The sequence below is a fragment of the Oncorhynchus keta genome, unplaced genomic scaffold (assembly GCF_023373465.1).
Source record: "Oncorhynchus keta strain PuntledgeMale-10-30-2019 unplaced genomic scaffold, Oket_V2 Un_contig_3758_pilon_pilon, whole genome shotgun sequence".
Taxonomy (NCBI): Eukaryota; Metazoa; Chordata; class Actinopteri; order Salmoniformes; family Salmonidae; genus Oncorhynchus; species Oncorhynchus keta.
Genome location: NW_026287413.1, coordinates 62,493 through 88,203, shown reverse-complemented (window position 1 = coordinate 88,203; position 25,711 = coordinate 62,493). Strand labels below are relative to the sequence as shown.

Sequence of the window (25,711 nt, the reverse complement as noted above, 5' to 3'; positions counted from 1 at the left end):
AGTCAGGAGACTAGGGTAACTCTGTTAGTCTGGAGACTAGGGTAACTCTGTTAGTCTGGAGACTAGGGTAACTCTATTAGTCTGGAGACTAGTGTAGCTCTATTAGTCTGGAGACTAGGGTAGCTCTGTTAGTCTGGAGACTAGGGTACCTCTGTTAGTCTGGAGACTAGGGTAACTCTGTTAGTCTGGAGACTAGGGTAACTCTATTAGTCTGGAGACTAGGGTAACTCTCTATTAGTCTGGAGACTAGGGTAACTCTGTTAGTCTGGAGACTAGGGTAACTCTGTTAGTCTGGAGACTAGGGTAACTCTGTTAGTCTGGAGACTAGGGTAACTCTATTAGTCTGGAGACTAGGGTAACTCTGTTAGTCCAGAGACTAGGGTAACTCTATTTGTCAGGGTAACTCTATTAGTCTGGAGACTAGGGTAACTCTGTTAGTCTGGAGACTAGGGTAACTCTGTTAGTCTGGAGACTAGGGTACCTCTGTTAGTCTGGAGACTAGGGTACCTCTATTAGTCTGGAGACTAGGGTACCTCTATTAGTCTGGAGACTAGGGTAACTGTTAGTCCGGAGACTAGGGTAACTCTATTAGTCCAGAGACTAGGTAACTCTGTTAGTCTGGAGACTAGGGTAACTCTATTAGTCCAGAGACTAGGGTAGACTAGGGTAACTCTGTTAGTCTGGAGACTAGGGTAACTCTATTAGTCCAGAGACTGTTAGTCTGGAGACTAACTCTGTTAGTCTGGAGACTAGGTAACTCTGTTAGTCTGGAGACTAGGGTAACTCTGTTAGTCTGGAGACTAGGTAACTCTATTAGTCCAGAGACTAGGTAACTCTAGAGAGTTGTTCAGATACTGTTCAGATACTGTTCAGTTCAGATACTGTTCAGTTCAGATACTGTTCAATTCAGATACTGTTCAGTTCAGATACTTTAGGAGTTGTTCAAAGGCATTGTGGTTTGACTCATTCTCTCTCTACTACAGAAGGTTGTCTAACGTATTTAGATGTACAACAGCTTCTCAGCCTCCCTGGTTAATTTATATGTGTCTGAGTGCTCCAAAGTAGTTAACACTAACCAGGAGGAAGAGCAGCTCTATCTTGTCGAGGTTGAGCTTGAGGTGCTGAACCGACATCCAAGCTGAGATATCTGCCAGGCACGCAGAGATGGGTGTCAGGAGGAGGGAAGGAGAAAAGTAGCTGAGTGTCATCGTCATAGCAGTGATAGGAGAGACCAGGATATGACGGAGCCGAGAGACTTGGTATATAGAGAGAAGAGGGCCTAGAACCGAGCCCTGGGGACACCAGTAGATGAGAGTACGCATCATATCGAAAGTAAACTTGGAGTCAGGCTCCAAGTTTACAGATATGTTGTGTGGTCCTCCCACTACGACTTGGGTAAACCATGCAGCTACAGATTAAATAAATGATGATGATGAACTTCACAGGAGTGGTTAAAGTGCACGGTGATGACACGGATAGAATAATGAGTCAAATATTTCACTGGATGTAGAAATCTGAAGCATCCGGTTGGCTTTTCCGCTCACTACCGAATATGGTGATGAGAGGAAGCCCAGTGGCCGGCAGTGGATTTTGGCCAATATTCTGCAAATTTTCCTCGTCAATGAAGCATTTGATCTCAATACAGTTTTCTTTTCACAAAACTAGAATCTGTTATGAACAGAGTGGACTACGATTAGTAGACTTTGCCCTTTGCCAAATATATATATATTTGTTTGCGTTGTTTAGAAGGAGTGCAAGGGTGAATTGACTTATTGGGTACGCCTACTTCACAAAGTAGGCGTTCCCTAACGGAAATATGCAAATACATGCTAGAACACACCAATGGGCTCTCGCCTAGCTCATCCTTGGCTCTGCCCACTATGATGCATTTGCTCCCATTGGACACGACAGGCTGTGGTCTATCTTCGGTTAGTTATACAAATCTTTGGCGATGAGCTTGATGCTCCTTTCCAATAAGTATCTATGGTCTTATTCTGGTGACGTGATGATCGACGCTTGACTGCCGATTTGACAAATATAGATATTCTCGCTGTTATCCATAATGATCTCATCATGTCGACTAGTCTACCCACACAGCTGTTGGCTAGAGCGTACGTACATACTAAGACCAGAATAGGCACGTTTGCTGTTTAAAACAGTCTTTCTGACAGAAACTGATCAGTAGAGTTGAAAATACAATGGAAACACATTGAACTTTAGATTTTTGAAAACTTAAAACAAAGAAGTACATTTTATGTGCACTACATCATCACGTACTGATGTTTATCCACAACAAGTCAGTTTGGTGGGAAAATGCGCATATTTTCTTGTGGATTTTAAATATTTTTCAAATATTTGCATGAAAATATGGATGGAAACTCCCAGCTACAGAGGGGAGCTCAACAACGGGACAATCTGTCTGACCCCCCTCAATCTGTCTGACCCCCTCAATCTGTCTGACCACCCCCTCTCAATCTGTCTGACCACCCCCTGTCTGAATCTGTCTGACCACCCCCCAATCTGTCTGACCACCCTCAATCTGTCTGACCACCCCTCAATCTGTCTGACCCTCAATCTGTTTGACCCCCCAATCTGTCTGACCACCCCCTCAATCTGTCTGACCCCCCTCAATCTGTTTGACCACCCCCTCTCAATCTGTCTGACACCCCTCAATCTGTCTGACCCCCCCCAATCTGTCTGACCACCCCCCAATCTGTCTGACCCCTCAATCTGTCTGACCCCCTCAATCTGTCTGACCCCCTCAATCTGTCTGACACCCCCCAATCTGTCTGACCCCCTCAATCTGTCTGACCCCTCAATCTGTCTGACCCCCCTCAATCATCTGTCTGACCCCTCAATCTGTCTGACCCCTCAATCTGTCTGACCCCCCATTCTATCTGACTAAAGTCTATGAAATGACATTTCAGGCTTCTAATATGGATGTAGAAATGTGTTCTGGCGCTTCAGTGTAACTCCGGGCAAATCAGTTTTGTCACCGTCTGAAACTCTGTTGAATAATCTGTTTCTAACTTTCTTTCCCTCGAGGAGAATCCACTCCATTCAGCAGACAACTACTCAGTTAGGATGTTTCAGACACCATGTAGCGACGATGATTTCATGTGGCTGTCTACCTCTGATATGCATTCGAATCAAAAGGTTTTCGCCTAATTGAATTCCTCTGATTTATAAAGAGCCTTTATCAGACAGTGCTCTTACAGAAGGCAGAGAAGAATATTTAGTCATTAGTCATTTATGTTCATTAAAAGAAACTCAATTAAGAAGCGTTCTAGACATTCGAGCTGTCAGTCCATTAGGAAGTTGTTTTACACACTTAATCAGTTTGGGTGCAGAGGACAGGAAAGTTTAGTTTCACTTCAGATCGCTGCAGTACTGTGTGTTCTTCGCTGCAGTACTGTGTGTTCTTCACTGCAGTACTGTGTGTTCTTCACTGCAGTACTGTGTGTTCTTCACTGCAGTACTGTGTGTTCTTCACTGCAGTACTGTGTGTTCTTCACTGCAGTACTGTGTGTTCTTCACTGCAGTACTGTGTGTTCTTCACTGCAGTACTGTGTGTTCTTCGCTGCAGTACTGTGTGTTCTTCTCTGCAGTACTGTGTGTTCTTCACTGCAGTACTGTGTGTTCTTCTCTGTAGTACTGTGTGTTCTTCACTGCAGTACTGTGTGCTTCTCTGCAGTACTGTGTGTTCTTCACTGCAGTACTGTGTGTTCTTCACTGCAGTACTGTGTGTTCTTCTCTGCAGTACTGTGTGTTGTTCTCTGTAGTACTGTGTGTTCTTCTCTGCAGTACTGTGTGTTCTTCACTGCAGTACTGTGTGTTCTTCACTGCAGTACTGTGTGTTCTTCACTGCAGTACTGTGTGTTCTTCACTGCAGTACTGTGTGTTCTTCACTGCAGTACTGTGTGTTCTTCACTGCAGTACTGTGTGTTCTTCACTGCAGTACTGTGTGTTCTTCACTGCAGTACTGTGTGTTCTTCACTGCAGTACTGTGTGTTCTTCACTGCAGTACTGTGTGTTGTTCTCTGTAGTACTGTGTGTTCTTCTCTGTAGTACTGTGTGTTCTTCTCTGCAGTACTGTGTGTTCTCTGCAGTACTGTGTGTTCTTCACTGCAGTACTGTGTGTTATTCGCTGTAGTTATTCGCTGTACAATAATGTGTCTCTGTGTGTTTCCAGGGGAAATACATTCCAGATGTCTCCAGACTTGACCCCCAGGAAAGTGACCCAGATCCCCTTCAGCCAAGCAGCCAGCTCCCACTACCATGGACTAGAGTAGGTGTCTTTATACATACAGGACACTACCATGGACTAGAGTAGGTGTCTTTATACATACAGGACACTACCATGGACTAGAGTAGGTGTCTTTATACATACAGGACACTACCATGGACTAGAGTAGGTGTCTTTATACATACAGGACACTACCATGGACTAGAGTAGGTGTCTTTATACATACAGGACACTACCATGGACTAGAGTAGGTGTCTTCATACATACAGGACACTACCATGGACTAGAGTAGGTGTCTTTATACATACAGGACACTACCATGGACTAGAGTAGGTGTCTTTATACATACAGGACACTACCATGGACTAGAGTAGGTGTCTTTATACATACAGGACACTACCATGGACTATACATACAGGACCCTACCATGGACTAGAGTAGGTGTCTTTATACATACAGGACACTACCATGGACTTAGCAACAGGTGCCCTACAGGACACTACATGGACTAGAGTAGGTGTCTTTATACATACAGGACACTACCATGGACTAGAGTAGGTGTCTTTATACATACAGGACACTACCATGGACTATACATACAGGACACTACCATGGACTAGAGTAGGTGTCTTTATACATACAGGACACTACCATGGACTAGAGTAGGTGTCTTTATACATACAGGACACTACCATGGACTATACATACAGGACACTACCATGGACTAGAGTATGTGTCTTTATACATACAGGACACTACCATGGACTAGAGTAGGTGTCTTTATACATACAGGACACTACCATGGACTAGAGTAGGTGTCTTTATACATACAGGACACTACCATGGACTAGAGTAGGTGTCTTTATACATACAGGACACTACTGACTAGAGTCAGCTGTCTTTTAAGAGATGTCTCCTAAACTACCTCCTAAAGGTTGATACCCCATCTGAGTGGTACAGTGTAAAGAGACTGATCTAGAGTCAGCTCTCTTTATAAGAGATGTCTCCCAAACTACCTCCTAAAGGTTGATACCCCATCTGAGTGGTACAGTGTAAAGAGACTGATCTAGAGTCAGCTCTCTTTTAAGAGATGTCTCCTAAACTACCTGGACTAAAGGTTCTTTATACATCTGAGTGGTACAGTGTAAAGAGACTGATCTAGAGTCAGCTCTCTTTTAAGAGGTTGATGCCCCATCTGAGTGGTACTTTATAAAGAGACTGATCTAGAGTCAGCTCTCTTTTAAGAGGTTGATGCCCCATCTGAGTGGTACAGTATAAAGAGACTGATCTAGAGTCAGCTCTCTTTTAAGAGGTTGATGCCCCATCTGAGTCCACACGGTCCTGCAAGAATTACCTTAATTACCGTAATACTAGCACAGCGTTTTTGCTCTATTAGACACATTTGAAAATGAAAGGCTTTTTAAAATATCCACACATTTGTGAATCATTGCATTAATACTATGGCAAGACTAGGTGCAATATGGTTTAGTGAGAAAATCCTGTGAGTTTGAATTGCGATCCTTATTTTGTTAGTCCGTATACTATGGTATTTACGGTATGCTAATAGCTGCACTAACACATGAAGCAGGAATGTGTTTTGGACATACCACATCCACGGAGTTAACAGAAAAGTTACAAATCAAATTTTGAAGAGAGATTGATCTCACTAGACTTATTTTACTCTAAATGGCACCTAAGAGACTTTAACAAGTCGAGGCCTAGTCTCTCTCTCTCTCTCTTTATGCTAATTTAGTCCTGATCTTTCAGTCTTATGAATGTTGATGTTCCTTCTGGAACCCTCCCCTGCTCTTTTATACTTTATCTACTACCAAGTACTGGCTTATTGACTGGCCCTTCTCCCTGGACCTCTGTGTTGAATCACTAAGGTCACCTCTGTGTTGAATCACTAAGGTCTCTTTCTCCCTGGTCCTCTGTGTTGAATCACTAAGTAGTCTCTCTTCTCCTGGACCTCTGTGTTGAATCACTAAGGTCTCTTTCTCCCTGGACCTCTGTGTTGAATCACTAAGGTCTCTCTTCTCCCTGGACCTCTGTGTTGAATCACTAAGGCCTCTCTTCTCCCTGGTCCAGACCTGTCTCTGTGTTGAATCACTAAGGTCTCTCTTCTCCCTGGACCTCTGTGTTGAATCACTAAGGTCTCTCTTCTCCCTGGTCCAGACCTGTCTCTGTGTTGAATCACTAAGGTCTCTCTTCTCCCTGGTCCAGACCTGTCTCTGTGTTGAATCACTAAGGTCTCTCTTCTCCCTGGACCTCTGTGTTGAATCACTAAGGTCTCTACTCCCTGGTCCAGACCTGGTCTCTGTGTTGAATCACTAAGGTCTCTCTTCTCCCTGGACCAGACCTGTCTCTGTGTTGAATCACTAAGGTCTCTCTTCTCCCTGGACCTCTGTGTTGAATCACTAAGGTCTCTCTTCTCCCTGGTCCAGACCTGTCTCTGTGTTGAATCACTAAGGTCTCTCTTCTCCCTGGACCTCTGTGTTGAATCACTAAGGTCTCTTTCTCCCTGGAACTCTGTGTTGAATCACTAAGGTCTCTCTTCTCCCTGGTCCAGACCTGTCTGTGGAATCACTAAGGTCTCTCTTCTCCCTGGTCCAGACCTGTCTCTGTGTTGAATCACTAAGGTCTCTCTTCTCCCTGGACCTCTGTGTTGAATCACTAAGGTCTCTCTTCTCCCTGGACCTCTGTGTTGAATCACTAAGGTCTCTCTTCTCCCTGGTCCAGAGCCTGGTCTCTGTGTTGAATCACTAAGGTCTCTCTTCTCCCTGGTCCTCTGTGTTGAATCACTAAGGTCTCTCTTCTCCCTGGACCTCTGTGTTGAATCACTAAGGTCTCTCTTCTCCCTGGTCCAGACCTGTCTCTGTGTTGAATCACTAAGGTCTCTCTTCTCCCTGGTCCTCTGTGTTGAATCACTAAGGTCTCTCTTCTCCCTGGTCCTCTGTGTTGAATCACTAAGGTCTCCTTCTCCCTGGTCTGTGTTGAATCACTAAGGTCTCTCTTCTCCCTGGTCCAGACCTGTCTCTGTGTTGAATCACTAAGGTCTCTCTCTCCCTGACCTCTGTGTTGAATCACTAAGGTCTCTCTTCTCCTGGTCCTCTGTGTTGAATCACTAAGGTCTCTCTTCTCCCTGGTCCAGACCTGTCTCTGTGTTGAATCACTAAGGTCTCTCTTCTCCCTGGTCCTCTGTGTTGAATCACTAAGGTCTCTCTTCTCCCTGGTCCAGACCTGTCTCTGTGTTGAATCACTAAGGTCTCTCTTCTCCCTGGACCTCTGTGTTGAATCACTAAGGTCTCTTTCTCCCTGGTCCTCTGTGTTGAATCACTAAGGTCTCTCTTTCCCTGGTCCAGACATTAATCTGTGTTGAATCACTAAGTTCTCTCTTCTCCCTGGAAAATCCTCTGTGTTGAATCACTAAGTTTTGTTAGTCCTGGACCTCTGTGTTGAATCACTAAGGTCTCTCTTCTCCCTGGTCCAGTCCTGTCAGGAATGTGTTGAATCACTAAGTTCTCTCTTCTCCTGGTCCTCTGTGTTGAATCACTAAGTTCTGAAGACCTCTGTGTTGAATCACTAAGGTCTTATTTTACTCCCTGGTCCAGACTGGTCTCTGTGTTGAATCACTAAGGTCTCTCTCTCTCCCTGGTCCAGACCTGTCTCTGTGTTGAATCACTAAGGTCTCTCTTCTCCCTGGTCCTCTGTGTTGAATCACTAAGGTCTCTCTTCTCCCTGGTCCTCTGTGTTGAATCACTAAGGTCTCTCTTCTCCCTGGTCCAGACCTCTGTGTTGAGTCACTAAGGTCTCTCTTCTCCCTGGTCCAGACCTGTCTCTGTGTTGAATCACTAAGGTCTCTCTTCTCCCTGGTCCTCTGTGTTGAATCACTAAGGTCTCTCTTCTCCCTGGACCTCTGTGTTGAATCACTAAGGTCTCTCTTCTCCCTGGTCCTCTGTGTTGAATCACTAAGGTCTCTCTTCTCCCTGGTCCAGACCTCTCTGTGTTGAATCACTAAGGTCTCTCTTCTCCCTGGTCCTCTGTGTTGAATCACTAAGGTCTCTCTTCTCCCTGGTCCAGACCTGTCTCTGTGTTGAATCACTAAGGTCTCTCTCTCCCTGGTCCAGACCTGTCTCTGTGTTGAATCACTAAGGTCTCTCTTCTCCCTGGACCTCTGTGTTGAATCACTAAGTTCTCTCTTCTCCCTGGTCCTCTGTGTTGAATCACTAAGGTCTCTCTTCTCCCCTGGTCCAGACCTGTCTCTGTGTTGAATCACTAAGGTCTCTTTCTCCCTGGTCCTCTGTGTTGAATCACTAAGGTCTCTCTTCTCCCTGGTCCAGACCTGTCTCTGTGTTGAATCACTAAGGTCTCTCTTCTCCCTGGTCCAGACCTGTCTCTGTGTTGAATCACTAAGTTCTCTCTTCTCCCTGGACCTCTGTGTTGAATCACTAAGGTCTCTCTTCTCCCTGGTCCTCTGTGTTGAATCACTAAGGTCTCTCTTCTCCCTGGTCCAGACCTGTCTCTGTGTTGAATCACTAAGGTCTCTCTTCTCCCTGGTCCTCTGTGTTGAATCACTAAGGTCTCTCTTCTCCCTGGTCCTCTGTGTTGAATCACTAAGGTCTCTCTTCTCCCTGGTCCAGACCTGTCTCTGTGTTGAATCACTAAGGTCTCTCTTCTCCCTGGTCCTCTGTGTTGAATCACTAAGGTCTCTCTTCTCCCTGGTCCAGACCTGTCTCTGTGTTGAATCACTAAGGTCTCTCTTCTCCCTGGTCCACCTCTGTGTTGAATCACTAAGGTCTCTCTTCTCCTGGACCTCTGTGTTGAATCACTAAGGTCTCTCTTCCCCTGGTCCTCTGTGTTGAATCACTAAGGTCTCTCTTCTCCCTGGTCCAGACCTGTCTCTGTGTTGAATCACTAAGGTCTCTCTTCTCCCTGGTCCTCTGTGTTGAATCACTAAGGTCTCTCTTCTCCCTGACCTCTGTGTTGAATCACTAAGGTCTCTCTTCTCCCTGGTCCAGACCTGTCTCTGTGTTGAATCACTAAGGTCTCTCTTCTCCCTGGTCCAGACCTCTCTGTGTTGAATCACTAAGGTCTCTCTTCTCCCTGGTCCTCTGTGTTGAATCACTAAGGTCTCTCTCTCCCTGGACCAGACCTGTCTGTGTTGAATCACTAAGGTCTCTCTTCTCCTGGACCTCTGTGTTGAATCACTAAGGTCTCTCTTCTCCCTGGTCCAGACCTGTCTCTGTGTTGAATCACTAAGGTCTCTTCTCCCTGGTCCTCTGTGTTGAATCACTAAGGTCTCTGTCTGTGTTGAATCACTAAGGTCTCTCTCTCCCTGGTCCAGACCTGTGTCTGTGTTGAATCAGGTCTCTCTTCTCCCTGGACCAGTCCTGTCTCTGTGTTGAATCACTAAGGTCTCTCTTCTCCCTGGTCCTCTGTGTTGAATCACTAAGGTCTCTCTTCTCCCTGGTCCTCTGTGTTGAATCACTAAGGTCTCTCTTCTCCCTGGTCCAGACCTGTCTCTGTGTTGAATCACTAAGGTCTCTTTCTCCCTGGTCCTCTGTGTTGAATCACTAAGGTCTCTCTTCTCCCTGGTCCAGTCCTGTCTGTGTTGAATCACTAAGGTCTCTCTTCTCCCTGGTCCAGACCTGTCTCTGTGTTGAATCACTAAGGTCTCTCTTCTCCCTGGACCTCTGTGTTGAATCACTAAGGTCTCTCTTCTCCCTGGACCTCTGTGTTGAATCACTAAGGTCTCTCTTCTCCCTGGTCCAGACCTGTCTCTGTGTTGAATCACTAAGGTCTCTGTCCTCTGCGTTGAATCACTAAGGTCTCTCTTCTCCCTGGTCCAGTCCTCTGTGTTGAATCACTAAGGTCTCTCTTCTCCCTGGTCCAGACCTGTCTCTGTGTTGAATCACTAAGGTCTCTCTTCTCCTGGACCTCTGTGTTGAATCACTAAGGTCTCTCTTCTCCCTGACCTCTGTGTTGAATCACTAAGGTCTCTCTCCCCTGGTCCAGACTGGTCTATGTTTTGAATCACTAATTTCTTGACCCTACCCAGGTTTTGTCTGGACGAGCAGGGCCACAAGGCCTTGGACCGGGACCAGGGCTTCATCCGGCTGCAGTCTCGTCTGATTCGCTACGAGACCCAGACCACCTGCTCCAAGGAACCTTGTCCCGCCCCCTTCGCCTTAAGCCCCGCCCCCTCGCCGGCCGTGCTGTCTGAACCAGGAAGTGTCCCGGATGGAGAGGCCCTCCTCAATCCTCTGACCTTCCCAGGATCAAGAGACGATCCTGGGATACAGACGCCACCCACCCCTATAAGAGGTTAGTGAGGTTTGTATGGTCCTCTGAGCTCAGTTGGTAGAGCATGGCTCTTGCAACGCCAGGATAAGGGGTTTAATTCCCGGAGCCACCTATACATAAAACAAATGTTTGCACGGTAAGTCGCTTTGGATAAAAGTGTCTGTTAAATGGCATATTAGAGGCATCATGTTCTATATAGGCGAAGGGTCCGTACGTACAGCCGGTGGTTTGGAGCAGGTGCTAGAGGTCAAAGGTTACGTACATATATCCTGTGGTTTGGAGCAGGTGCTGGAGGTCAAAGGTTACGTACATACATCCTGTGGTTGAGAGCAGGTGCTAGAGGTCAAAGACTATATTCAACAGAAGGTGTTTTTGTAACAATAAACTTGGTAGGGGAATAGATTACAATGTGATCGTCTTCTACTGCTAGGTTGTATTGGCCACCCACTATCTCTACTGCTCATCATTCCATCTTGGGACGTTTGCAAGTCTCAGTATATTTGTTCATCAAACCCAGATTTTACACACAGATATTTCACAGGATAAATAAATGAGAAGCATTCGAATGATGGAAGAATTTTCCACTCACGATGGAGCAAATATGGTGATGAGAGGAAGCCCAGTGGGGAATGATGGAGAGAGAATATGGTGATGAGAGGAAGCCCAGTGGGGAATGATGGAGAGAGAATATGGTGATGAGAGGAAGCCCAGTGGGGAATGATGGAGAGAGAATATGGTGATGAGAGGAAGCCCAGAGGGGAATGATGGAGAGAGAATATGGTGATGAGAGGAAGCCCAGTGGGGAATGATGGAGAGAGAATATGGTGATGAGAGGAAGCCCAGTGGGGAAAGATGGAGCGAGAATATGGTGATGAGAGGAAGCCCAGTGGGGAATGATGGAGAGAGAATATGGTGATGAGAGGAAGCCCAGTGGGGAAAGATGGAGAGAGAATATGGTGATGAGAGGAAGCCCAGTGGGGAATGATGGAGAGAGAATATGGTGATGAGAGGAAGCCCAGTGGGGAATGATGGAGAGAGAATATGGTGATGAGAGGAAGCCCAGTGGGGAATGATGGAGAGAGAATATGGTGATGAGAGGAAGCCCAGTGGCCGGCGGTGGGGAATGATGGAGAGAAATGGATTTTAGCCGACTGTTACATTTTTTTCATCGATGAAACATTTAATCTCAATACAGTTTTCTGTTCCCAAAACTAGAATCTGTTATGAACAGAGTGGACTAAGTTTAGTTGACTTTACCCTTTGACAACGTTTTTAAAAATTGCATTGTTTTAGAAGGAGTGCAAAGGAGAATTTAGTTATTGCACTTCACAAAGTAGACGTTCCCTAATGGAAATGTATCTGTTTCCTTTGATCAGAAACAGCAGGATTTCTCTGTTCTCTTTGACCAGAAACAGCAGGGTTTCTCTGTTCTCTTTGATCAGAAACAGCAGGGTTTCTCTGTTCTCTTTGATCAGAAACAACAGGATTTCTCTGTTCTCTTTGATCAGAAACAGCAGGGTTTCTCTGTTCTCTTTGATCAGAAACAGCAGGGTTTCTCTGTTCCCTTTGATCAGAAACAGCAGGGTTTCTCTGTTCTCTTTGATCAGAAACAGCAGGGTTTCTCTGTTCTCTTTGATCAGAAACAACAGGATTTCTCTGTTCTCTTTGATCAGAAACAGCAGGGTTTCTCTGTTCCCTTTGATCAGAAACAGCAGGGTTTCTCTGTTCTCTTTGATCAGAAACAGCAGGGTTTCTCTGTTCTCTTTGATCAGAAACAACAGGATTTCTCTGTTCTCTTTGATCAGAAACAGCAGGATTTCTCTGTTCTCTTTGATCAGAAACAACAGGATTTCTCTGTTCTCTTTGATCAGAAACAGCAGGATTTCTCTGTTCTCTTTGATCAGAAACAGTTTTACCTAATAGTAGTTAACATCAAGCTGAAATGGGTTTCGCCTAACAGTAGTTAACGTCAAGCTGAAATGGGTTTTGCCTAACAGTAGTTAACGTCAAGCTGAAATGGGTTTTGCCTAACAGTAGTTAACATCAAGCTGAAATGGGTTTTGCCTAACAGTAGTTAACGTCAAGCTGAAATGGGTTTTGCCTAACAGTAGTTAACATCAAGCTGAAATGGGTTTTGCCTAACAGTAGTTAACGTCAAGCTGAAATGGGTTTCACCCTAACAGTAGTTAACGTCAAGCTGAAATGGGTTTTGCCTAACAGTAGTTAACGTCAAGCTGAAATGGGTTTCAACCTAACAGTAGTTAACATCAAGCTGAAATGGGTTTCAACCTAACAGTAGTTAACATCAAGCTGAAATGGGTTTCAACCTAACAGTAGTTAACGCAAGCTGAAATGGGTTTCAACCTAACAGTAGTTAACATCAAGCTGAAATGGGTTTCAACCTAACAGTAGTTAACATCAAGCTGAAATGGGTTTTGCCTAACAGTAGTTAACGTCAAGCTGAAATGGGTTTCAACCTAACAGTAGTTAACATCAAGCTGAAATGGGTTTTGCCTAACAGTAGTTAACGTCAAGCTGAAATGGGTTTTGCCTAACAGTAGTTAACGTCAAGCTGAAATGGGTTTTGCCTAACAGTAGTTAACATCAGGCTGAAATGGGTTTCAACCTAACAGTAGTTAACATCAAGCTGAAATAGGTTTCAACCTAACAGTAGTTAACGTCAAGCTGAAATGGGTTTCAACCTAACAGTAGTTAACGTCAAGCTGAAATGGGTTTCACCCTAACAGTAGTTAACATCAAGCTGAAATGGGTTTCAACCTAACAGTAGTTAACATCAAGCTGAAATGGGTTTCAACCTAACAGTAGTTAACATCAAGCTGAAATGGGTTTTGCCTAACAGTAGTTAACGATCAAGAAAATGGGTTTCAACCTAACAGTAGTTAACGCAAGCTGAAATGGGTTTTCAACCTAACAGTAGTTAACATCAAGCTGAAATGGGTTTTGCCTAACAGTAGTTAACGCTCAAGCTGAAATGGGTTTCAACCTAACAGTAGTTAACATCAAGCTGAAATAGGTTTCAACCTAACAGTAGTTAACGCCAAGCTGAAATGGGTTTCAACCTAACAGTAGTTAACGAAGCTGAAATGGGTTTTGCCTAACAGTAGTTAACATCAAGCTGAAATGGGTTTTGCCTAACAGTAGTTAACGTCAAGCTGAAATGGGTTTCAACCTAACAGTAGTTAACATCAAGCTGAAATGGGTTTCAACCTAACAGTAGTTAACATCAAGCTGAAATGGGTTTTGCCTAACAGTAGTTAACATCAAGCTGAAATGGGTTTCAACCTAACAGTAGTTAACATCAAGCTGAAGTGGGTTTTACCTAACAGTAGTTAACGTCAAGCTGAAGTGGGTTTCGCCTAACAGTAGTTAACATCAAGCTGAAATGGGTTGCAACCTAACAGTAGTTAACATCAAGCTGAAGTGGGTTTTACCTAACAGTAGTTAACATCAAGCTGAAATGGGTTTCAACCTAACAGTAGTTAACGTCAAGCTGAAATGGGTTTTGCCTAACAGTAGTTAACGTCAAGCTGAAATGGGTTTCAACCTAATAGTAGTTAACATCAAGCTGAAATGGGTTTTGCCTAACAGTAGTTAACGTCAAGCTGAAATGGGTTTCAACCTAACAGTAGTTAACGTCAAGCTGAAATGGGTTTTACCTAACAGTAGTTAACGTCAAGCTGAAATGGGTTTCAACCTAACAGTAGTTAACGTCAAACTGAAATGGGTTTTACCTAACAGTAGTTAACGTCAAGCTGAAATGGGTTTTGCCTAACAGTAGTTAACGTCAAGCTGAAATGGGTTTTGCCTAACAGTAGTTAACGTCAAGCTGAAATGGGTTTCAACCTAATAGTAGTTAACATCAAGCTGAAATGGGTTTTGCCTAACAGTAGTTAACATCAAGCTGAAATGGGTTTCAACCTAACAGTAGTTAACATCAAGCTGAAATGGGTTTCAACCTAATAGTAGTTAACATCAAGCTGAAATGGGTTTTGCCTAACAGTAGTTAACATCAAGCTGAAATGGGTTTCAACCTAACAGTAGTTAACGTCAAGATGAAATGGGTTTCAACCTAACAGTAGTTAACGTCAAGCTGAAATGGGTTTCAACCTAACAGTAGTTCACGTCAAGCTGGAAATGGGTTTCAACCTAACAGTAATTAACATCAAGCTGAAATGGGTTTCAACCTAACAGTAGTTAACGTCAAGCTGAAATGGGTTTTGCCTAACAGTAGTTAACGTCAAGCTGAAATGGGTTTTGCCTAACAGTAGTTAACATCAAGCTGAAATGGGTTTCAACCTAACAGTAGTTAACGTCAAACTGAAGTGGGTTTCAACCTAACAGTAGTTAACATCAAGCTGAAATGGGTTTCAACCTAACAGTAGTTAACGTCAAGCTGAAATGGGTTTCACCCTAACAGTAGTTAACATCAAGCTGAAGTGGGTTTTGCCTAACAGTAGTTAACGTCAAGCTGAAATGGGTTTTGCCTAACAGTAGTTAACGTCAAGCTGAAATGGGTTTCAACCTAACAGTAGTTAACGTCAAGCTGAAATGGGTTTCAACCTAACAGTAGTTAACATCAAGCTGAAATGGGTTTTGCCTAACAGTAGTTAACATCAAGCTGGAATGGGTTTCAACCTAACAGTAGTTAACATCAAGCTGAAATGGGTTTTGCCTAACAGTAGTTAACGTCAAGCTGAAATGGGTTTCAACCTAACAGTAGTTAACATCAAGCTGAAATGGGTTTCAACCTAACAGTAGTTAACGTCAAGCTGAAATGGGTTTCAACCTAACAGTAGTTAACATCAAGCTGAAATGGGTTTTGCCTAACAGTAGTTAACGCTGCTGAAATGGGTTTCAACCTAACAGTAGTTAACATCAAGCTGAAATGGGTTTCAACCTAACAGTAGTTAACGCCAAGTTGAAATGGGTTTTGCCTAACAGTAGTTAACATCAAGCTGAAATGGGTTTCAACCTAACAGTAGTTAACATCAAGCTGAAATGGGTTTCAACCTAACAGTAGTTAACATCAAGCTGAAATGGGTTTCAACCTAACAGTAGTTAACATCAAGCTGAAATGGGTTTCAACCTAACAGTAGTTAACGTCAAACTGAAGTGGGTTTCAACCTAACAGTAGTTAACATCAAGCTGAAATTGGTTTCAACCTAACAGTAGTTAACATCAAGCTGAAATGGGTTGCAACCTAACAGTAGTTAACGTCAAACTGAAGTGGGTTTCAACCTAACAGTAGTTAACATCAAGCTGAAATGGGTTTCAACCTAACAGTAGTTAACATCAAGCTGAAAAACAGTTTCAACCTAACAGTAGTTAACATCAAGCTGAAATGGGTTGCAACCTAACAGTAGTTAACATCAAGCTGAAATGGGTTGCAACCTAACAGTAGTTAACGTCAAACTGAAGTGGGTTTCAACCTAACAGTAGTTAACATCAAGCTGAAATGGGTTTCAACCTAACAGTAGTTAACATCAAGCTGAAATGGGTTGCAACCTAACAGTAGTTAACGTCAAACTGAAGTGGGTTTCAACCTAACAGTAGTTAACATCAAGCTGAAATGGGTTTCAACCTAACAGTAGTTAACATCAAGCTGAAATGGGTTTCAACCTAACAGTAGTTAACATCAAGCTGAAATGGGTTTCAACCTAACAGTAGTTAACATCAAGCTGAAATGGGTTGCAACCTAACAGTAGTTAACGTCAAACTGAAGTGGGTTTCAACCTAACAGTAGTTAACATCAAGCTGAAATGGGTTTCAACCTAACAGTAGTTAACATCAAGCTGAAATGGGTTGCAACCTAACAGTAGTTAACGTCAAACTGAAGTGGGTTTCAACCTAACAGTAGTTAACATCAAGCTGAAATGGGTTTCAACCTAACAGTAGTTAACATCAAGCTGAAATGGGTTTCAACCTAACAGTAGTTAACATCAAGCTGAAATGGGTTTCAACCTAACAGTAGTTAACATCAAGCTGAAATGGGTTTCAACCTAACAGTAGTTAACATCAAGCTGAAATGGGTTTCAACCTAACAGTAGTTAACGTCAAGCTGAAATGGGTTTCAACCTAACAGTAGTTAACATCAAGCTGAAATGGGTTTTGCCTAACAGTAGTTAACGTCAAGCTGAAATGGGTTTCAACCTAACAGTAGTTAACATCAAGCTGAAATGGGTTTCAACCTAACAGTAGTTAACGTCAAGCTGAAATGGGTTTTGCCTAACAGTAGTTAACGTCAAGCTGAAATGGGTTTTGCCTAACAGTAGTTAACGTCAAGCTGAAATGGGTTTTGCCTAACAGTAGTTAACATCAAGCTGAAATGGGTTTCAACCTAACAGTAGTTAACATCAAGCTGAAATGGGTTTCAACCTAACAGTAGTTAACATCAAGCTGAAATGGGTTTTGCCTAACAGTAGTTAACATCAAGCTGAAATGGGTTTCAACCTAACAGTAGTTAACGCAAACTGAAGTGGGTTTCAACCTAACAGTAGTTAACATCAAGCTGAAATGGGTTTCAACCTAACAGTAGTTAACATCAAGCTGAAATGGGTTTCAACCTAACAGTAGTTAACATCAAACTGAAGTGGGTTTCAACCTAACAGTAGTTAACATCAAGCTGAAATGGGTTTCAACCTAACAGTAGTTAACATCAAGCTGAAATGGGTTTCAACCTAACAGTAGTTAACGTCAAACTGAAGTGGGTTTCAACCTAACAGTAGTTAACATCAAGCTGAAATGGGTTTCAACCTAACAGTAGTTAACATCAAGCTGAAATGGGTTGCAACCTAACAGTAGTTAACGTCAAACTGAAGTGGGTTTCAACCTAACAGTAGTTAACATCAAGCTGAAATGGGTTTCAACCTAACAGTAGTTAACATCAAGCTGAAATGGGTTTCAACCTAACAGTAGTTAACATCAAGCTGAAATGGGTTGCAACCTAACAGTAGTTAACATCAAGCTGAAATGGGTTGCAACCTAACAGTAGTTAACGTCAAACTGAAGTGGGTTTCAACCTAACAGTAGTTAACATCAAGCTGAAATGGGTTTCAACCTAACAGTAGTTAACATCAAGCTGAAATGGGTTGCAACCTAACAGTAGTTAACGTCAAACTGAAGTGGGTTTCAACCTAACAGTAGTTAACATCAAGCTGAAATGGGTTTCAACCTAACAGTAGTTAACATCAAGCTGAAATGGGTTTCGACCTAACAGTAGTTAACATCAAGCTGAAATGGGTTTCAACCTAACAGTAGTTAACATCAAGCTGAAGTGGGTTTCAACCTAACAGTAGTTAACGTCAAACTGAAGTGGGTTTCGCCTAAAAGTGTTGGTGACACATCTGATAGTTGTAGAAAAGAAAATGCTGTTTCCGGGTTCTGAGGTATTCAGATGTTTGAAGTTTTTCCACTTGAAAACTTCTCTCTCACACACACACACACGCGCACGCACGCACGCACACACACACACACACACACACACACACACACACACACACACACACACACACACACACACACACACACACACACACACACACACACACACACACACACACACACACACACACACACACACACACACACACACACACACACACACACACACACACACACACACAGAGAGAGATAGTTCCCCTCTGCAGTTACTGTTCTTTACAGACTGTCAATAGTTTATCGTGACTCTCTGCAGCACATTCCATTGCTGACTCTTATTGCATATACACACAGGAGTAATCCCAAATGGCACCCTGTTCCCTATATAGTGCACTACTTTTGACCAGGGCCTACAGGGTAGAAGTACTGCGCTAAATAGGAAATAGGGTGCTATTTAGTTTGCGGAAGCCATATAGTCTGCGGTCAGCATATTGTCTTTCAAAGTGGAACTGAATGTTAATTATTCACACGTTGATACCCTTTATATGTCGTTTTATGTGAGATATACATCTGCTGAGGAGGGTTTTATTCCTCAGGTGATATAAATGATGGTTTTATTCCTCAGGTGATGTGACCAGTAGATATAAATTATGGTTTTATTCCTCAGGTGATATAAATGATGGTTTTATTCCTCAGGTGATGTGACCAGTAGATATAAATGATGGTTTTATTCCTCAGGTGATGTGACCAGTAGATATAAATGATGGTTTTATTCCTCAGGTGATATAAATGATGGTTTTATTCCTCAGGGGATGTGATATATAAATGATGGTTTTATTCCTCAGGTGATGGTATTTGGTTTTATTCCTCAGGTGATATAAATGATGGTTTTATTCCTCAGGTGATGTGACCAGTAGATATACATGATAGTTTTAGAACTAATAAAACACAGTGAATATCCACAGTGAATATCAAGCGATGTAACCTAGTAGATATAAATGATGGTTTTATTCCTCAGGTGATATAAATGATGGTTTTATTCCTCAGGTGATGTGACCAGTAGATATAAATGATGGTTTTATTCCTCAGGTGATGTGACCAGTAGATATAAATGATGGTTTTATTCCTCAGGTGATATAAATGATGGTTTTATTCCTCAGGTGATGTGACCAGTAGATATAAATGATGGTTTTATTCCTCAGGTGATATAAATGATGGTTTTATTCCTCAGGGGATGTGACCAGTAGATATACATGATAGTTTTAGAACTAATAAAACACAGTGAATATCCACAGTGAATATCAAGTGATGTAACCTAGTAGGCTTAATGATGTAATATGATGTCCACATGCACCAGGTTAATGCCTCTCTACATTACCTTCCAGATGATTGTCTTCAGGAGACCTCTTGGCTACTATATAATTGCATAGAGATGAAATATGTTATGGAATTGAACCTTAATTGATTATGGCGACCGCTGAGGTCATTAGTAGAGTAGATTCAACAGATTTCTGGCAGAGATAGTGACACCACTTTGTCAAAAAAGTATTCTGTGTGTGTGCGCGCATGTCTGTGTGTGTTCAACTGTCTGTGTGTCTGTGTTGTTCAGGCTGGCCAAGTCGGAGAGTAGTGAGTCCCTGGGCTCTGTGTGCAGTGGCAGCAGTGGAACTGATACCCACCCAGCTGTGAGAGGCTTGAGACTGCAGAAAACCAGGTCTCAGTCCTCCTCCTCCTCTGTCTCAGCCCTAAGAATGGGCCCCCGGGGGCCAGAGAAGCACCACCCTGACCCCCAAAACAGCCACAGAGCCCCCCAGGCCCAGGGACAGGCAGAGGACAAGGCCAGCAAGGAGTCTCGCTCCCAGAAACACGCCCGGGTAAGAGGTTATTGGATCTGTTGGGGAAATATTTCTGTGTTGTACAGCATGTAGATATTCACATAGAGGATCGATCTCTATAGACAGACGCACAACGTCTAGATACATAGTCTTCCATTAGGTTATGCTGTACTATATTGACATAGTGTAGCCCTCCACTAGTTAACTAGGACATGATGACTCTGCTGCAGATGTCTAACGACAGCAGTACATTCCTTTCTGTTAAGATCTGTGAGGGGCCTCCTGAGTGGTGCAGCGGTACATTCCTGTCTATCCTACCATTATCCACAATGTTAAGATCTGTGTGGTGCAGCAGTACATTCCTGTCTATCCTACCATTATCCACAATGTTAAGATCTGTGTGGTGCAGCAGTACATTCCTGTCTATCCTACCATTATCCACAATGTTAAGATCTGTGAGGGGCCTCCTGAGTGGTGCAGCGGTACATTCCTGTCTGTCCTACCATTATCCACAATGTTAAGATCTGTGAGGGGCCTCCTGAGTGGTGCAGCAGTACATTCCTGTCTGTCCTACCATTATCCACAATGTTAAGATCTGTGAGGGGCCTCCTGAGTGGTGCAGCGGTACATTCCTGTCTGTCCTACCATTATCCACAATGTTAAGATCTGTGTGGTGCAGCAGTACATTCCTGTCTGTCCTACCATTATCCACATTGTTAAGATCTGTGAGGGGCCTCCTGAGTGGTGCAGCGGTACATTCCTGTCTGTCCTACCATTATCCACAATGTTAAGATCTGTGTGGTGCAATGGTACATTCCTTTCTGTCCTGCCATTATCCACAATGTTAAGATCTGTGTGGTGCAGTGGTACATTCCTGTCTGTCCTACCATTATCCACAATGTTAAGATCTGTGTGGTGCAATGGTACATTCCTTTCTGTCCTGCCATTATCCACAATGTTAAGATCTGTGTGGTGCAGTGGTACATTCCTGTCTGTCCTAACATTATCCACAATGTTAAGATCTGTGAGGGGCCTCCTGTGTGGCGCAGCGGTCTAAGGCACTGCATCGCACAATTGGCCCAGCGTTGCACAATTGGCCCAGCGTCGTCCGGGTTAGGGGAGGTTTTGGCCGACCGCGATATCCTTGTCCCATCTCGCTCTAGCGACTCCTTGTGGCGGGCCGGGCGCCTGCAAGCTGGCATCCGGTCGCCAGTTGGACGGTGTTTCCTCCGACACATTGGTGCGTCTGGCTTCCGGGTTAAGTTGGCATTGTGTCAAGAAGCAGTGTGGCTTGGTTGGGTCGTGTTTCGGAGGACGCACGGCTCTCGGCCTTCGCCTCTCCTGAGTCCGTAGGAGAGTTGCAGCGACGAGACAACACTGTAACTACCAATTGGAGAGAAAATGGGTAAAAGTACAAAAAATAAATACATTTTCAAAATATCCTTGAGATAAGTTTCAGTTTGAGGGGCCTCCTGAGTGGTGCAGTGGTACATTCCTGTCTGTCCTGCCATTATCAACACAATGTTAAGATCTGGCCCTGTGGTGCAATATACAGGTTTATGTCTGTCCTGGTTTACTTAGAGAAATACATGTTTACTTAGAGAAATACAGGTTTATGTAGAGAAATACAGGTTTATGTAGAGAAATACAGGTTTATTTAGAGAAATACAGGTTTATTTAGAGAAATACAGGTTTATTTCGAGCAGGAATGGGCAACTGGCGGCACCTCCCCCGTTTTGCTTCAAGGTGGGGGTATGGATGTGGTTACACAGACCCGCGAGCCCCCATGATAAATTAATATTTTGGTAGCCCTCACCCCCGTCAGAGTTGCCCATCCCTGAAGTAGAGAAACGTCAGTGATTCCCATTGACACTCACATTTTATTTATTGAACCTTTTATTAAACTGGGCAAGTCAGAACAGCATGCAGAGTGTTGTCTGGTGTTTCTGTTCCAGATGCTAGAAGAGGTCGTGGTGAAGACGCTGAAGCATCATGGGATCACCAGAGAACACAAGAATCTTGCCGCCTGCAGTCAAAGACTGTTTGAAATCTCCAAATTCTATCTGAAGGTTCCTCTCCTTTTTTCCTCCCATTCGTTGAATCACATTTAACCAAGACTGTTTAACGTGCAGCTTGTCTACATTCCTTGTCTGGCCTGCCATTAAGACAGATGTTAAGATCTGTTAAACAGATGTCATTCCTGTCTGCTCCTAATTTGCCCTGTATCCACAATGTTAAGATAAACTGTGAGGGGCCTCCTATAGTGGCGAGCTGTTACATCATCACCCCAGAGACTATGGCCCAAGACTGCTGTTACATCATCACCCCAGAGACTATAGGAGATAAGGGAGGTTACATCATCACCCCAGAGACTATAGAGATAAGATCCTGTTACATCATCACCCCAGAGACTATAGAGAGATAAACTGGCTGTTACATCATCACCCCAGAGACTATAGAGAGATAAGGACTGTTACATCATCACCCAGAGACTATAGAGAGATAAGCTGACTGTTACATCATCACCCCAGAGACTATAGAGGATAAGATGTGTTACATCATCACCCCAGAGACTATAGAGAGATAAACTGACTGTTACATCATCACCCCAGGACTATAGAGAGATAAGCTGACTGTTACATCATCACCCCAGAGACTATAGGAGAGATAAGATGACTGTTACATCATCACCCCAGAGACTATAGAGAGATAAACTGACTGTTAACCAGATATAGAGAGATAAGCTGGGGACTAGTTACATCATCACCCCAGAGACTATAGAGAGATAAGCTGACTGTTACATCATCACCCCAGAGACTATAGAGATAAGCTGACTGTTACATCATCACCCCAGAGACTATAGAGAGATAAACTGACTGTTACATCATCACCCCAGAGACTATAGAGAGATAAACTGACTGTTACATCATCACCCCAGAGACTATAGAGAGATAAGCTGACTGTTACATCATCACCCCAGAGACTATAGAGAGATAAGATGACTGTTACATCATCACCCCAGAGACTATAGAGAGATAAGATGACTGTTACATCATCACTATAGAGAGATACACTGGCTGTTACATCAGCACCCCAGAGACTATAGAGGATTAGAGGACTGTCTGACCTGACTATAGCAGCTGATGTTACATCATCACCCCAGAGACTATAGAGAGATAAGCTGACTGTTACATCATCACCCCAGAGACTATAGAGAGATAAGCTGGCTGTTACATCATCACCCCCAGAGACTATAGAGAGATAAGCTGGCTGTCTGACCTGACAATAGCAGCTTTACTGTTACATCATCACCCCAGAGACTATAGAGAGATAAGATGACTGTTACATCATCACCCCAGAGACTATAGAGAGATAAGATGACTGACGTTACATCATCACCCCAGAGACTATAGAGATAAGCTGACTGTTACATCATCACTGGGAGACTATGAGATAAGATGACTGTTACATCATCACCCCAGAGACTATAGAGAGATAAGCTGACTGTTACATCATCACCCCAGAGACTATAGAGAGATAAACTGGCTGTTACATCAGCACCCCAGAGACTATAGAGAGATAAGCTGACTGTTACATCATCACTCCAGAGACTATAGAGAGATAAGATGACTGTTACATCATCACCCCAGACTATAGAGAGATAAGCTGACTGTTACATCATCACCCCAGAGACTTGTAGAGAGATAAGATGACTGTTACATCATCACCCCAGAGACTATAGAGAGATAAGATGACTGTTACATCATCACCCCAGAGACTATAGAGAGATAAGCTGACTGTTACATCATCACCCCAGAGACTATAGAGAGATAAGATGACTGTTACATCATCACCCCAGAGACTATAGAGAGATAAGATGACTGTTACATCATCACCCCAGAGACTATAGAGAGATAAGCTGACTGTTACATCATCACCCCAGAGACTATAGAGAGATAAGCTGACTGTTACATCATCACCCCAGAGACTATAGAGAGATAAGATGACTGTTACATCATCACCCCAGAGACTATAGAGAGATAAGATGACTGTTACATCATCACCCCAGAGACTATAAGCTGGCATCACAATCTATTCCTTTTCTCCAAAAGGATCTGAAGACGTCCAGGGGCCTTCATGAGGAAATGATGAAAGCAGCCAGCAGCAATGCCAAGCAGGTAACCTGTCAACCATTTATTACATATTTTACCTTCCCCTTAAGACGGTAAACTTTGAACCATGTTCTTCAGAAGTCGAGGGGTGTTCAGGTAGATATTGTTCATGAAGAGTTTGTAAATTGTAAACAGACCCATGTGTTTTTATTGGTTGTATTGCAGGTCATCGACTGGGTTACGGAGCGGGCCTCTAAGTGACGAGGGAACGATCACTAGTGGTTTTAGACTGGTTTTATAGTCACGGCAAACCGCAACCATCAGTGGAATGTAGTTTCACCACAGGAAACATCAGTACAGTCTGTCAGGGTGTGAACGTGTGATTAGCATGTTTGTTTGTGTCTTAAGAACCTCAGTGACTGTCAGTTGCCAGGCAACCATTCATTGTAATTCCATTGTTTGTTTGTGTCTTAAGAACCTCAGTGACTGTCAGTTGCCAGGCAACCATTCATTGTAATTACATTGTTTGTTTGTGTCTTAAGAACCTCAGTGACTATCAGTTGCCAGGCAACCATTCATTGTAATTACATTGTTTGTTTGTGTCTTAAGAACCTCAGTGACTATCAGTTGCCAGGCAACCATTCATTGTAATTACATTGTTTGTTTGTGTCTTAAGAACCTCAGTGACTATCAGTTGCCAGGCAACCATTCATTGTAATTACATTGTTTGTTTGTGTCTTAAGAACCTCAGTGACTGTCAGTTGCCAGGCAGCCATTCATTGTAATTACATTGTTTGTTTGTGTCTTAAGAACCTCAGTGACTGTCCAGTTCATTGCCATTGTTTGCTTAAGAACCTCAGTGACTCAGTTGCCAGGCAACCATTCATTGTAATTACATTGTTTGTTTGTGTCTTAAGAACCTCAGTGACTAGTTGCAGTTCATTGTAATTCCATTGTTTGTTTGTGTCTTAAGAACCATTCATTGTAATTCACATTGTTTGTTTGTGTCTTAAGAACCTCAGTGACTGTCAGTTGCCAGGCAGCCATTCATTGTAATTACATTGTGTTTGTTTTAATGAGTTCTCTCTTATGTTGTTTTAATAGGAAATTCCACAAACTGGGAGGTTTGTCTTTTAGATGTGTTTACATGGTTTATTTAACATGTTTGTATGTCTCTGTTTGTTGCAAAGCATTGGTAGAATTGTAGATATCACTATTTCTTTTAGTTGTGCCATCAATTTGATGAAATATAATAAAATGTGTTTTGTGATCTTTGTGCGTACTACTACGACTGTTCTGTGCAGTACAACACTGTCAGACTAATGTTACGTCACTAGTAACTATCTCGGGTCACAGTAGGAACAAATGCAAAGCCAACAGACAATGTCACTTTCTCTCACACATATGAACAAAACAATGCTTTCTCTATACCCCCTCAGTCCTCACTACTCTATACCCCCTCAGTCCTCACTATTCTATACCCCCTCAGTCCTCACTACTCTATACCACCCCTCAGTCCTCACTATTCTATACCCCCCTCAGTCCTCACTACTCTATACCCCCCTCAGTCCTCACTACTCTATACCCCCCTCAGTCCTTACTATTCTATACCCCCCTCAGTCCTCACTACTCTATACCCCCCTCAGTCCTCACTATTCTATACCCCCCTCAGTCCTCACTACTCTATACCCCCTCAGTCCTCACTACTATATACCCCTCAGACCTCACTAGTCTACCCCCTCAGTCCTCACTACTATATACCCCCTCAGACCTCACTAGTCTACCCCCTCAGTCCTCACTACTCTATACCCCCTCAG

General features: G+C 43.4%; 1 protein-coding gene and 1 long non-coding RNA gene across 3 annotated transcripts in view; both read left to right on the top strand.

Moving 5' to 3' along the window:
* mtbp (MDM2 binding protein) overlaps window positions 1-24,821 on the top strand; it is a 69,919-nt gene extending 45,098 nt beyond the window's left edge. The window contains 8 exon segments of the mRNA XM_052508629.1: window positions 4,193-4,288; window positions 10,305-10,570; window positions 10,835-10,850; window positions 19,557-19,821; window positions 21,738-21,851; window positions 23,895-23,960; window positions 24,120-24,722; window positions 24,763-24,821. Coding sequence (XP_052364589.1) covers window positions 4,193-4,288; window positions 10,305-10,570; window positions 10,835-10,850; window positions 19,557-19,821; window positions 21,738-21,851; window positions 23,895-23,960; window positions 24,120-24,155 — 859 coding nt within the window. The 3' untranslated portion in view covers window positions 24,156-24,722; window positions 24,763-24,821.
* Window positions 6,277-10,009, top strand: LOC127924169 (uncharacterized). Of its 2 annotated transcripts, XR_008117041.1 has the most exons (4): window positions 6,277-6,534; window positions 8,103-8,180; window positions 8,739-8,999; window positions 9,871-10,009. It is a non-coding gene; the product is annotated as an uncharacterized LOC127924169 (long non-coding RNA). The 2 variants fall into 2 exon arrangements; XR_008117042.1 differs by lacking the exons at window positions 8,103-8,180; window positions 8,739-8,999; window positions 9,871-10,009 and adding exons at window positions 7,014-7,178; window positions 7,376-7,543.
* Window positions 24,822-25,711: the final 890 nt, after the last annotated feature.